The sequence below is a fragment of the Portunus trituberculatus genome, chromosome 3, assembly GCF_017591435.1.
Source record: "Portunus trituberculatus isolate SZX2019 chromosome 3, ASM1759143v1, whole genome shotgun sequence".
Classification (NCBI taxonomy): Eukaryota; Metazoa; Arthropoda; class Malacostraca; order Decapoda; family Portunidae; genus Portunus; species Portunus trituberculatus.
In genome coordinates, this window is record NC_059257.1 from 8,962,755 (window position 1) to 8,977,754 (window position 15,000).

A 15,000-nucleotide genomic window follows, 5' to 3' on the forward strand; every position below is an offset into this window, starting at 1 on the left:
ATACCTAGGAGTAATTAATGAATGAAAGAAAAAAAAATTTATTAATTCACAGAAACGACAATAACAAAAACATTATTATTATTATTATTATTATTATTATTATTATTATTATTATTATTATTATTATTATTATTATTCATTGTTTTGTTAAGGGGTTATTTAGAAATGGGGAGATTAAAGAGAGGAGGAGGAGGAGGAGGAGGAGGAGGAGGAGGAGGAGGAGGGAAGAGTAGGAGTATTGTGAAGGAGGGAGGGAGGGAGGGAGGCTACGATGCATGGAAAGAGAAGGATGGAGGAGGAGGAGGAGGAGGAGGAGGGAAGGGCGTTTGAGAATGCCAGAGGTGAGAGTGTTGGAAGGAGGAGGAGGAGGAAGAAGAGGAGGAGAAAGAAGAGCTGAAGGAGGTAAAAGAGGAAGAGGTTGATTGAAGATGATGATGAAGAGGAGGAGTAGGAGGAAGAAGAAGAGGAGGAAGAAGGAGAAGAGGAAAGGATCAGAGGTGAGAAGATGAAGTAGGAGGAAGAGGAGGAGGAAGAGGAAGAGGAAGAAGAATAAGAGGGATAATTAAGGGAAGAATGACACAGGAATCACACACACACACACAGAGAGAGAGAGAGAGAGAGAGAGAGAGAGTCAAAGGTTCCACTTAATTCTGAGCTGCCTCTTTCAAGTCGCTCTTTTTTTTAATTGTCCACACACACACACACACACACACACACACACACACACATACACACACACACACACACACACACACACACACACACACACACACACACACACACACACACAGCTCAATACAGTTCTAGGCTAGGAAGGAAGAGAGGTGTATACTTATCAAAACTCTCTCTCTCTCTCTCTCTCTCTCTCTCTCTCTCTCTCTCTCTCTCTCTCTCTGATTATTATTATTATTCCTCTTCTATCGTTTTCTTTTGTTTTTCTTTATATATTTTCCTCTTTACGTTCTCTCTCTCTCTCTCTCTCTCTCTCTCTCTCTCTCTCTCTCTCTCTCTCTCTCTCTCATTGTCTTATCTCTCTTAATTCCCTTTTTCCTCAATTCTCTTAATATTTCTCCCTTTTTTTACTCTCTCTCTCTCTCTCTCTCTCTCTCTCTCTCTCTCTCTCTCTCTCTCTCTCTCTCTCTCTCTCTCTCTCTCTCTCTCTCTCTCTCTCTCTCTCTCTCTCTCTCATTGTCTTATCTCTCTTAATTCCCCTTTTTTTCCTCAATTCTCTTAATATTTCTCCCTTTTTTTTTACTCTCTTCTCTCCCTCTCTCTCTCTCTCTCTCTCTCTCTCTCTCTCTCTCTCTCTCTCTCTCTCTCTCTCTCTCTCTCTCTCTCTCTCTCTCTCTCTCTCTCATTGTCCCCGCGTCGCCGTGTTGACTGACAAACAATCTCTCGTGCGTAGACTGTCTCGACAAAGCGATGTTACTTCAGTTAAGACAAAACCTATTATGTTACTAGTTTGAGGAACCCCGCCCCCCCTCCTCTCTCTCTCTCTCTCTCTCTCTCTCTCTCTCTCTCTCTCTCTCTCTCTCTCTCTCTCTGTGCTTTTTTCTCGTGTTTTCCTTTTTTTTTTTTGCTTTTGTTTATAATTTTTTCTTTCTCTTTCTCTTCTCTGTTTCTCTTTATCTGTCTCTCTTTATCTCTCTCTCTCTCTCTCTCTCTCTCTCTCTCTCTCTCTCTCTCTCTCCTTATTTTCTTGTGTTTTCTTTATTTTTGCTTTCATCTTTGTTATTTCTTTTGTTTGTGATTTTCTCTCTCTCTCTCTCTCTCTCTCTCTCTCTCTCTCTCTCTCTCTCTCTCTCTCTCTCCCTCTCATGTTTTCTTTCTTCTTCTTCTTCTTCTTCTTCTTCTTCTTCTTCTTCTTCTTCTTCTTCTTCTTCTTCTTCTTCTTCTTCTTCTTCTTCTTTCTTCTTCTTCTTCTTCCTTGTGAGAGAGAGAGAGAGAAATAAAATAAAACAGAAAGAGAGAGAGATTAATAAACAAAACAACCCCCGCTCTCCCCTCCTTCCCTCCTACCTCTTACCCCTCACCCCCCCAGCCACCCACCCATCACCACCACTACTTCTACATCCCCGTCCCATTTCCTTCATCCCCCCCATCATTACCCCCTCACCTCCCCTCACTATTTCTTCACCTCTTCCTCTCCCCTCGTCACATTTTTCTTCTTTTCAATCCTCCCCTCTTCTTCTCACCCCCTCATCATCTTCTCACCCCCTTTCTTCATTTCCCCTCACCCTCTCTCTCTTCAGACTTCCCCTTTTTCTGTCTTCTTCCCCTCACGTCGTCCCCTCTTCTACAGACTCCCCTTCCTATCTTCTTCATCACCCATATCTTTATCTCTTCACCTCCTCCCCCTCTCTGTCCATCTTTACGTTTCCCCTCTTCTCCCCTCTCTTGTTCCCCTTCTCCCCTCTTCACCTTCTCCCCTCCCCTCTTCACGCCTTCCTCCTCCTCCTCTCTTCTCACACCCCTCTCTCCCGTCTTCCCCTCTTCACGCCCCCTTTCTCTTCTCCCCTCTTTCCTCTCTCTACTCACCCCCTTCCCTCTTTCTCATCCACCTCCTTCCCTTCTTCCCACACCTCCTCCCACCCTTTCCCCTCTTTCCCTCTTCACGCTTCTCCTTTCCTTCTCTTCACGTTTCCCCTCTCTCCCCTCTCTTCCCGTCCCCCTTCTCCCTCTTCTCACTCCCTCCCCCTTCCTCTCTTCCCTCTTTACCCATCTCTCCCCGCTTCACTTCCCCTATTCCCCTCTTGTCCTCTTCACGCTTCTCCTTCCCCTCTCTTCACAGACCCCTCTCTCCCCTCTCCCCTCTCTCCCCTCTTTTCACATCCCTCCTCCCTTCTTCACGCCCCCTCCTCCCCATCTTCACCCCCCTCTCCCTCTTCTCACCCCTTGCCCTTCCACACTTCACGCCCCCCCCTTCTCTTTCCTCTCTTCACGCCCCCGTCCCCTCTTCACGCCTCTTCTTGCCCTTTTCATCACCCGGCAAACATGACTCGTCCATAAAGTGAATTCAAACTGCATCCTTTGTGAGAGAGAGAGAGAGAGAGAGAGAGAGAGAGAGAGAGAGAGAGAGAGAGCGTTTTCCTGGAATTTTGTAGATTTTTTATTTATTTTATTTTTTTTATCTTGATTCCGCGACAAGAGATGGGACCGTGAGAGAGAGAGAGAGAGAGAGAGAGAGAGAGAGAGAGAGAGAGAGTGTTCTAGGTAATGGTAAGATAAGTGGTTAATAGTTTTTTCAAAGCTTTTTGTTGTTGTTGTTGTTGTTGTTGTTGTTGTTGTTGTTGTTGTTGTTGTTGTTGTTGTTGTTCCTCTTCTGTATCTCATTTTTTTCTTGTTCTTTTCTTCTTCTTTTTCTTCTCCTTCTTATCATTATCATCATCATTCATTATCTTCACCATACCTTCCTCCTCCTCCTCCTCCTCCTCCTCCTCCTCCTCCTCCTCTCCTCCTCCTCCTCCTCCTCCTCCTTTTCCTTATCTTCCTCATCCTCTTTTTCCTCATCCTTCCCCCCCATCAACCCTCCAACACCACCTCCCCCACCTCACCCTACCTATTGTTGTTGTTGTTCTTCTTCTTTTTCCTTCATCTTTTCTTCTTTTCTTCTTCTCCTTCCTTCACTTCTTCTTGTATCTCTTTCTCTTCTTCTTGTATCTCTTTCTCTTCTTCTTCTTCTTCTTCTTCTTCTTCTTCTTCTTCTCCCTTCACTTCTTCTTCTATCTCTTTCTCTTCTTCTTCTTCCTCTTCTCCCTTTCTCTTCTTCTTCTTTACCCTCTTCCTCTTCTTCTTCCTTCTTTTCTTCTACCTCCTCTCCTTCCCCCCACCTCACCTCCCCCCACCCCTGCAGGTGTATACAGGCCCTCATCAGCTGCGCACCTTACCTGTGTCACCTGTGGAATAATTAAAGGGCCAAACACCTGCATTACCTGTTCATTAACCCTCTCCTTTATCCCATTGTGTGTGTGTGAGAGAGAGAGAGAGAGAGAGAGAGAGAGAGAGAGAGAGAGAGAGAGAGAGAGAGAGAGAGAGAGAGAGAGAGAGAGGAGAAGAGAAATTAAAGGTAATAAATTGATTACTTGTTTTTCTTTATCTTCCTCTTTCCCTTTTTTTTTTTTTTTTTTCTTCTTCTTCTTCTTCTTCTTCTTCTTCTTCTTCTTCTTCTTCTTCTTCTTCTTCTTCTTCTTCTTCTTCTTCTTCTTCTTCTTCTTCTTCTTCTTCTTCTTCTTCTTCTTCTTCTTCTTCTTCTTCTTCTTCTTCTTCTTCTTCTTCTTCTTCTTCTTCTTCTTCTTCTTCTTCTTCTTCTTCTTCTTCTTCTTCTTCTTCTTCTTCTTCTTCTTCTTCTTCTTCTTCTTCTTCTTCTTCTTCTTCTTCTTCTTCTTCTTCTTCTTCTTCTTCTTCTTCTTCTTCTTCTTCTTCTTCTTCTTCTTCTTCTTCTTCTTCTTCTTCTTCTTCTTCTTCTTCTTCTTCTTCTTCTTCTTCTTCTTCTTCTTCTTCTTCTTCTTCTTCTTCTTCTTCTTCTTCTTCTTCTTCTTCTTCTTCTTCTTCTTCTTCTTCTTCTTCTTCTTCTTCTTCTTCTTCTTCTTCTTCTTCTTCTTCTTCTTCTTCTTCTTCTTCTTCTTCTTCTTCTTCTTCTTCTTCTTCTTCTTCTTCTTCTTCTTCTTCTTCTTCTTCTTCTTCTTCTTCTTCTTCTTCTTCTTCTTCTTCTTCTTCTTCTTCTTCTTCTTCTTCTTCTTCTTCTTCTTCTTCTTCTTCTTCTTCTTCTTCTTCTTCTTCTCCTCCTCCTCCTCCTCCTCCTCCTCCTCCTCCTCTTCTCTCTCCTCTTCTCTCTCATCCACCTTTCCATATCAACCTATCACTTCTCTTCATTTCCCCACCACCACCACCACCACCACCACCACCACCACCACCACCACCACCACCTAACCTTTACCTGTCCTCTTCCTGCAACACCTGGACTCACCTGGCAATGTCTGAGTAATGAGCCAAGGTGTCGGAATGTTCAGGAGGAGGAGGAGGAGGAGGAGGAGGAGGAGGAGGTGGTGGTGGTGGTGGTGGTGAGGTTAGGTTTGGAGGAAGAAGAAGAAGAGAAGTAGGTTGAAGAAGTAAGAAGGAGAGGAAGAGGAGGAGGAGGTGGTGGTGGTGGTGGTGGTGAAGAGGAAGATAAAGAAGAAGAAGAAGAAGGAACAAAGGAGAAGGAGGAAGAGGAAGAAGAAGAAAAGTAAGGAGGAGAGTAAGAAGGAAGAGATGATGAAGAGGAGGAGGAGGAGGAGGTAGAAGAGTAAGGAAAAGAGGAAGAAGGAAGAGAAGGAGGTAGAAGAGGAAGAAGGAAGAGAGGAGGAGGAGGAGGAGGAGGAGGAGTATTATTATTTCACATTCTGTTCTCTATTCATCTTATTCCTGGTTTATTTTTTTTCCTTTTTCCTTTATTTCTTCTATTATCATCACCAATTTGTCTTTTTATCAATATTTACTTCAATTTTCCCTCTCCAGAAGTCGCCATTTTTTTTTCCATAGTTTCCCCTTAAAAAGTCTGCCATTTTTAATTAATTTCTTACATAATCACCAAATTTCCTCCTTTTTTTCAATATTAAGGCTAGTTTTCCCTACATAAATATTTGCTTTTAATTTTCTAGAGTCGTCATTTTTTCCATAGTTTCCCACAAAAGAGTGGAAAATTTATTGCATTTCTTAATATAATCATTACAAATTATTCTCTTTTTTTCAATATTAAGACAATTTTTCCCTACATAAACATCTACTTGTATTTTGAAGACTCGCCATTCTGTCCATAATTTCCCATAAACGAGCGTAAATTTCCAGGCATTACTTAATATAATCATTACAAATTATTCTCTTTTTATCAATATTAAGACAATTTTTCCCTACATAAATATCTACTTGTATTTTGAAGACTCGCCATTTTTTCCATAGTTTCCCACAAAAGAGTGGAAAATTTATTGCATTTCTTAATATAATCATTACAAATTATTCTCTATTTATCAATATTAAGACAATTTTTCCCTACATAAATATTTACTTGTATTTTGAAGACTCGCCATTTTGTCCATAATTTCCCATAAACAAGCGTAAATTTCCAGGCATTACTTAATATAACCATTACAAATTATTCTCTTTTTTCAATATTAAGACAATTTTTCCCTACATAAATATCTACTTGTATTTTGAAGACTCGCCATTTTATCCGTAGTCTCTCTTAAAAAAGCGTCATTTTCTTTCCCTCCAGCTGATAGAGAACGTGGCTCATTTTACTGGGTCACTTACCTAAACCTTAAATAATTCCCGTTTATTCCCACACATTGAAAATAAATCTACTTAATATTTATAAGACTCACTAAAACGTTAAGAAATTACCTATATTTATTTGTCTTAAAGCTAAAATATTAAAAAGAAAAATGTATATACAGTATAGAGAATACATGTATGTAAGAATATTTAGGCCTTCCCTTTAAATACCTCGTTTTCTCTCACCCTCAAGAAAATGGATTAAAATTTAGTTGAGTCTGGGATGCAACGTTTTCTCTCGGCTATTCACAGAGAACGAAGGTATTTTAAGGGTGACTCATACAAAACAACCATTTTTTACCATTATTCATATATATATTTTTTATTTAAGATGCAAAAGGCTAAAGGCAAGAGAAAATATAAGAAAAGGCCTACTTGATTGCTAGTCCCCTTACTGACATGAGAGAGAGAGAGAGAGAGAGAGAGAGAGAGAGAGAGAGAGAGAGCAGACATACTAAGGGGATTTCCTCGGTCTGGTTGTGGCCTCGCTGTGGTCCACCTGTCCACCTTAATTACCTTCCACCTGTTCCACCCTGATCCACTTGGCCCCCCCCCACCGCCGCCATTGTCCCCGCCACCATGGGAGAGGGAGGGAGAGGGAGAGAGAGAGAGTGGGAGGAATAGGAGAGGGAGATGGCTGGAGTGGGTGGGTGAGAGAGGAAGAGAGAGAGAGTAGAAGAGGAGAGAGAGAGAGGGAGAGAGAGTGGGAGAGTGAGTGGGAGAGCCTGGGAGAGAGAGAGAGAGAGAGAGAGAGAGAGAGAGAGAGAGAGAGTGAGAGAGAGAGAGAGAGAGAGAGAGAGAGAGAGAGAGAGAGAGAGAGAGAGAGAGAGAGAGAGAGAGAGAGAGTGGGAGAGGGAGAGAGTGAGAGTTATTCCTCCATAAACCTAAACAATTTTTCCTAATATTTTCCCCTCTTTTCCCCTTTTCCAGACCGAGAGGAAGGATAAAAAAAATCGAGACATGGAAAGGTAAGTGTTGCTGGGTTCCCGTTTTCTGTTTTCCTGTTTCCCGTTTTTATTTCTGTTGTTGTTTCCCATTTCGCGTTTTCTATAAATAAATGAGAAGGAAAAGGAGGAGAAATAAAAGAGAAAGAGGAAAGAGGAAGAGAAAGAGGAAAAGAAGAAAAGAGAAGGAAAAGAGGAAAAAGGAAATAAAAGACAAGGAAAAGACGAGAAGGAAAAGAGGAAGAAAGAAAAGAGAAGAAGAAAGAGAGGAAGAATAAGACGAAGAAAGAGAGAGAGAGAGAGAGAGAGAGAGAGAGAGAGAGAGAGAGAGAGAGAGAGAGAGAGAATGAACCTAACTTTTGGAGAGCACATAGAACTTAGGAAGAAGAAGAAGAAGAAGAAGAAGAAGAAGAAGAAGACAACCATACCTACCCCTTCTTCCTCCTCCTCCTCCTCCTCTTCCTCCTCCTCCTCCTCCTCCTCCTCCTGGTGCAGTGAAAATGTTTGGCTTAATTAGCGGGAAATTTATGGAAAATACGGGAAATTCTGTTGGTTGTGGCAGCGCTCTTGTTCCCGCCATTGAAACTAACAAGGCACCTTTAGTCTCTCTCTCTCTCTCTCTCTCTCTCTCTCTCTCTCTCTCTCTCTCTCTCTCTCTCTGTCTTTCGGTTCATGTTCTTGTTTTCGTTTTTTTGTGTTTTTTGTTTAAGTTTAGTGTTAGAGAGAGAGAGAGAGAGAGAGAGAGAGAGAGACAATCTCTCTCACTCACAATCTCTCTCTCTCTCTCTCTCTCTCTCTCTCCAGGTAAGAGTGTTTCCTCCTGTATTCACTCTAAGTTGGCGGAGAAATGGAGGAATTTACCTGCAGAAGGATGAATACCTCCTGCCTTACCTGGAGGAGGAGGAGGAGGAGGAGGAGGAGGAGGAGGAGGAGGAGGAGGAGTGAAGTAGCGTTGTAATTCCTTCATCGTATTTCCTTTTCTTTTTCTTCTTCTTCTTCTTCTTCTCTTCCTCTTCCTCCTCCTCCTCCTCCTCCTCCTCCTCCTCCTCCTCCTCCTCCATTATCAAAATCACTATTAAAAAATCTTTCTCATTATTTAGTCTTTTTTCTCTTCTTCCTCAGTTTCCATCCTTCTTCTTCTTCTTCTTCTTCTTCTTCTTCTTCTTCTTCTTCTTCTTCTTCTTTTTTACTATTTTCAGTATTAATTTTGGAATCTTGTCTTCGCAGGTCACATCTCTCTCTCTCTCTCTCTCTCTCTCTCTCTCTCTCTCTCTCTCTAACTAAGGGGAGAGTGAGGGGAGAGGAGAGAGGGGAGAGCCTGCATCGACCTGCCCTGGGTTCGGTCTTACCTCCCCTTACTTCCCCTCACCTCCCCTCCCTCATTCCTCCCTGTCTCTCTCCCTTTCTCCTCATCTCTCTCTCTCTCTCTCTCTCTCTCTCTCTCTCTCTCTCTCTCTCTCTCTCTCTGTGACTCCATTTTCCCCTCGGCCATGGAGATGTGGGACCTTGATTCCACTTCCCCTCACGCTCTGCTCTCTCCCCTCTCTCCCCTTACTCTCCCTCTCTCTCTCACTCTCTTTCTCTCTCTGCATCATTTTCACAGTGTATTTAGAGCGAGCTGGGAGAGTGAGTGAGAGTGAGAGCAGGCTTCGAGAGGGGAGTGTGAGGGGAAAGGGAAGGTTCTGAGGGGAAATGGGGGTGAGGGGAAAGGGGGGTGAGGGATGTTTGTCTTAGCCAATCGCGGCCTTTCTCTCTCACCGCCATTTTGATTCTTATGTTGGAGGAAGAAATTTGCCTTCCTGCCAATTTGACAAAGGAGAGAGAGAGAGAGAGAGAGAGAGAGAGAGAGATATATGTATTAGTCTCCTTTCCTCTCTCTCTCTCTCTCATTCTCTATTTCTCTCTCTCTCTCTCTCTGGTGTAATGGTGGTTGTGTCGAGAGAGAGAGAGAGAGAGAGAGAGAGAGAGAGAGAGAGAGAGAGAGAGAGAGAGAGAGAGAGAGAATATATGTCTAGTCTCTCTCTCTCTCTCTCTCTCTCTCTAATGGTGGTTGTCTGTTTTTTATTATTTTTTTTATTTAAGTTCAAAGTAAACTTATTTTTTTCTTTTTAATAATTTCTTTTTGTTAAGTTCAGTCTTGCAATACTCTACAAGTGTCCAAGTTCAGTTTTTACGAGTCTACAAGTTCAGTTCTAGCTAAGTTCACATTTGTTTATATTCTACAAATTTACAAGTTCAATTTTTGTCTGGAAAGTTCAGATATATCAAGATTTTCCAAGTTTAATCTCGAAGTGTAATTTTTTTATCCAAGTTCAATTTTAATAGCATCACAAGTTCAGATATTTTGTTAACGCCATCCTGACAAGATTTTTACAAGTTCAAATGTAAATAATCTTAACTAACCTCACATTTACGAACTTTTTTTTCACTCAGGCTCACATTTACAAGTTCTTCTCTTTTAACACGTTTTCCTTTATGGTAGCAAAGTTCATATTTATTAAGGTTTTCAAAGTTTTATCAGTTTATTTCTTAGTTACGTTCACAACAACATTTTATAAATTCAGATTATCAAGATTTCACAAGTTCAGATGCAAATGACCTTAACTTACCCCACATTTTTCTATTTTAAGTTCATTTTTTTGTAGTTACGTTCAAATCAACAACAATTTATTAGCCTTCAAATTTTTGTTCAGTTACAAGTTTCACAAGTTCAGATACAAATAATCTTAACTTACCTCACATTTTATATTTTTAAGTTCATTTTTTGTAGTTACGTTCAAATCAGCAAGAATTTATTAACCTCACAAGTTCAAATTTTTAGTTCACGTCACTCTTAACAATATCTTACAAGTTCAGATGCAAATAATCTTAATTCACTTCACATTTTATATTTTTAAGTTCATTTTTTGTAGTTACGTTCAAATCAACAACAATTTACTAGCCTTATAAGTTTAAAGTACCAGTTTACGTGACTCTTAACAATGTCCTTATAAGTTCAGATACAAATGACCTTAACTAACGTCTTATTTACCCTTTCTCACTCAAGTTCACATTTATAAGTTCTCTTTTATTCGTTCACTTATTTATTCTTTCTTTCTCTCTCCCTATTCCTTCGCTTTAATATCTTTCAAGTTCAAATACAAAGAATCTTAAACTAACTCTCACATTTATCGACATTTCTCTCTCTCAAGTTCACATTTACAAGTTCTTCTCTTCATACGTTCTCTTTTATGGCTTCTCTTTTACCTTTTTACCTATTATTTCTAATTATTTACCTATTATTTTACCTATTATCAATGTTCACCTTAATTATTCACCTATCTTCCTTTTCCTCTCACGTTCAAATTAGCAAGTTCTTCTCTTTTACATGTTCACTTTTATGAATTCTCTTTTACCTCCTATCATTCCCATTACTTACCTATTATTTGACCTATTAGTTTTCCCCTCAGGTTCACGTTCTCCTTTCTCTCTCTCTCTCTTTCTCTCTTTCATTTTTTTTCACGTTCACCTTAATAAATTATCTCCCTTTAAACTTTTACCTATTGTTCCCATTTTTCTATTATTTTACCCATTACCTATTCACTTTCATTATTCGTCTTTTGCTCTCTTTAACACGTTCTCTCTAATGGGGCTATTTTTAATCTTAATTTATATGTTTACCTTTACAAATTTACCTTTAAGTATTTACCTATCTCATTTATCCGTACATGTTCTCTCTCTCTCTCTCTCTCTCTCTCTCTCTCTCTCTCTCTCTCTCTCTCTGCTTCTCACTAATTACTCTTTTGTTAAGTTCTCTTTTATACATTCACTTTAATTCACAAGTTCACATTTACGAGAGAGAGAGAGAGAGAGAGAGAGAGAGAAGAGAGAGAGAGAGAGAGAGAGGAGGGAGAAAGACAGGAAGTTCATCTTGTATTCTGTCCTGTATCTCTCTCTCTCTCTCTCTCTCTCTCTCTCTCTCTCTCTCTCTCTCTCTCTCTCTCATATATTGACATCTAATTAAGAGTTTGCGAGTGAAAATGACAAACTTTCTTCAATCTTTAGCCAGAGTAAAAACTTTCCTTTAATTAAGACGCGGTGGTGTGTGTGTGTGTGTGTGTGTGTGTGTGTGTGTGTGTGTGTGTGTGTGTGTGTGTGTGTGTGTGTGTGTGTGTGTGTGTGTGTGTGTGTGTGTGTGTGTGTGTGTGTGTGTGTGTGTGTGTGTGTGTGTGTGTGTGTGTTGAGTGGGTATAGAAAATTTGATACTGTTACTACTGCTACTACCACTACTACTACTACTACTACTCTACTACTACTACTACTACTACTACTACTACTACTACTACTACTACTTTTCCACATAGTAACAAAAGTTCATTACTTCCTGAAACTTCAAATTGAAAACATTCCTCTTCTTCTTCCTCTTCCTCTTCCTCCTCCTCCTCCTCCTCCTCCTCCTCCTCCTCCTCCTCCTCCTCCTCCTCCTCCTACTCCTCCTCCTAAGATGAAGTTACCGTGGATAATACACGCTCCATTTTCTTTTATAAATATTTCCCGTTTTCTGTGGAGGCCTGGACGTAGTTTGTCCCCCCCCACCTCTCTCTCTCTCTCTCTCTCTCTCTCTCTCTCTCTCTCTCTCTCTCTCTCTCTCTCTCTCTCTCTCTCTCTCTATGTGCGTGTCTGCAACAACCACTGCCGTTTAGCTTTTAGTAAGATTAACCCTCTTTCTCTCTCTCTCTATCTCTCTCCCCCTCTCCCCTCTCCCCTCTCCCCTCTTCCCCAAGGTAATCAATTATTCAGTGATGTGTTTCCCCTCACTCTGGTCCGCTACACGACATTCTTCATTAAATAATTCACTAATGATCAGATTTCGGATGTAATGGCTCTCTCTCTCTCTCTCTCTCTCTCTCTCTCTCTCTCTCTGTAGAGATAGACAGACAGAGAGGAGAAAATTATTGATCTCTCACATAAACAAGAAAAGTAAAGAAAGAGAGAGAGAGAGAGAGAGAGAGAGAGAGAGAGAGAGAGAGAGAGAATTACATAAGCAAACACTAATCCCATGTGGTATTTGGCTCACGTGCGTGCGTTTGAGCGTGCATGTGTGTGTGTGTGTGTGTGTGTGTGTGTGTGTGTGTGTGTGTGTGTGTGTTTAGTGAGCAAGTGTAAGCGTTTAGCGAGATTGGAGCAGGATAGCGTGCGAGAGAGAGAGAGAGAGAGAGAGAGAGAGAGAGAGAGGAGAGAAGGGGGCACAAGCGTTGACCCTTCAATGATGAACGTTAGACATGCAACTATTAACTCCCTCTCCCTCTCTCCCTCTCCCTCTCCCTCTCTCTCTCTCTCTCTCTCTCTCTCTCTCTCTCACTCTCCCTAACCGCAATCTCCACCTCTCACTTAGCTTAATCTCTTTTACTCACACATTTGCAAGTTTGTCATGCTCTCCCCTGTTTCTCTCTCTCTCTCTCTCTCTCTCTCTCTCTCTCTCTCTCTCTCTCTCTCTCTCTCTCTCTCTCTCTCTCTCTCTCTCTCTCTCTCTCTCAGCATTCCAGTATTTCAGAATGTAAATGAAAAAAATGTTAAGTTTTAGTCATTAAGTTTTTTTTTCAATGTTCAATTAAAGAGAAACGTTCTTAATACATTCCCAGCTTCCATTCCAGTATTCCAGCCATTTCAGCCATTCCAGATAATAAAAAAATGGTCAAATTGTAATCACTAAACCAAACAATTCCCAGTCTTTAATTTTTAACCCCTTCAGCACCATGACGTGTTTCCATATTCATTGTGGTGACTATTTGGTGATTTTATACAGCTTCAGAAACTCATGTGGGGGGTTAAAATATTGAAGACTGTGGCCATTAATCTTCTGCCCTCCATAGACACTTCCTAATGTTAGTAAAATGGTCTAATGGTATACAAATCTCAAGATAAAGATGTGTGCCAGTATTGAAGGGGTTAAAATAGTGAAGATTGTGGCCATTTATCTTCTGACCTCCATAGACCCTTGCTAATGTCAATAAAATGGTCTAATGGTACACAAATCTCAAGGTAAAGATGTGTGCCAGTATTGAAGGGGTTAAAATGGTGAAGACTGTAACCATTAATCTTCAGACCTCCATAGACCCTTGCTAATATCAATAAAATGGCCTAATGGTACACAAATCTCAAGGTAAAGATGTGTGCCAGTATTGAAGGGGTTAAAATGGTGAAGACTGTAACCATTTATCTTCTGACCTCCATAGACCCTTGCTAATGTCAATAAAATGGTCTAATGGTACACAAATCTCAAGGTAAAGATGTCTCCCAGTACTGAAGGGGTTAAAATAGTGAAGACTGTGGCCATTTATCTTCTGACCTCCATAGACCCTTGCTAATGTCAATAAAATGGTCTAATGGTATACAAATCTCAAGATAAAGATGTGTGCCAGTATTGAAGGGGTTAAAATGGTGAAGACTGTGGCCATTAATCTTCTGACCTCCATAGGCCCTTGGTAATGTCAATAAAATGGTCTAATGGTACACAAATCTCAAGGTAAAGATGTGTGCCAGTATTGAAGGAGTTAAAATGGTGAAGACTGTAACCATTAATCTTCAGACCTCCATAGGCCCTTGATAATATCAATAAAATGGCCTAATGGTACACAAATCTCAAGGTAAAGATGTGTCTCACTACTGAAGGGGTTAAAATAATGAAAACTGTGGCCATTTATCTTCTGACCTCCATAGACCCTTCCTAATGTCAATAAAATGGTCTAATGGTGCACAAAACTCGTAGTAGAAATGCGCCGCAGTACTGAAAGGATATTGAACATTCCAATTCCTGAAATAATAACACTAATTCCTGAAATAATACTACTAATAAAAAAATAATAAAAGTTCCAGGCCATTCCCAGTTTCCATTCCAGGTTATTTCACGTTCCAGTATTCCAGAGAGTCAATTAAAGCCTTCCAGAGCATTCCAGGGTGTTCCAGGAAGCTGTATAAAAAGTTCATATTAATATTGGAACGTTTTATGGCGCAAAAGTTTGATTTTTTCTTTCACCAGAGAGAGAGAGAGAGAGAGAGAGAGAGAGAGAGAGAGAGAGAGAGAGAGAGAGAGAGAGAGAGAGAGAGAGAGAGAGAGAGAGAGAGAGAGAGAGAGAGAGAGAGAGAGAGAGAGAGAGAGAGAGAGAGAGAGAGAGAGAGAGAGAGAGAGAGAGAGAGAGAGAGAGAGACTGTGTGTGTACTTTTAACAGAAAACACACATGTAGAGAGAGAGAGAGAGAGAGAGAGAGAGAGAGAGAGAGAGAGAGAGAGAGTGTGTGTACTTTTAAGAGAACACTCACACTGCAATCACTGCTACACCAATACATCACTTCCCCTCACTCTCTCCCCTCACCCTCTCCCCTCACCCTCTCCCCTCATCCCCTCACTCCCTTCCACAACGCATCTCCCACCTCACAACCCCCTCCCTCACACACTAACATTCCCTTTCCTGCACCCCCCCTATTTCCCCTCACCTCTACCCCCTTCCCCTCTTTTCCCCTCACTGCTGCCCACTTTATCACCGTCTGGGTTACGTTACAACTACAGAGTATGTGATCACACGCCCTGCTGCCTTTCCCCTCACTCCCCCTCCCCTCGTCTCCCCTCGTCCCCTCCCCTCACTCTCCCCTCTCCCCCATTATCAGGTGTACAGTATAATCTTTTGCTCCCTTGGTCAATAATTCAATGTGAGGGGAATGGGGGGTGTGAGGGGAGGGTGAGGGGAAGTGAGGGGAGGTGAGGGGAAAAC

The 15,000-nt window shown here is 41.3% G+C and overlaps 1 protein-coding gene across 1 annotated transcript in view; it reads left to right on the top strand.

Annotated features, from left to right (window-relative positions):
* Positions 1-15,000, top strand: part of LOC123507682 — a 267,219-nt gene that overhangs the window by 20,659 nt on the left and 231,560 nt on the right. Inside the window, exon 2 of the mRNA XM_045260813.1 lies at positions 7,240-7,277. Within this exon, the coding sequence (XP_045116748.1) occupies positions 7,240-7,277 (38 nt within the window). The remainder of the gene's footprint in view (positions 1-7,239; positions 7,278-15,000) is intronic.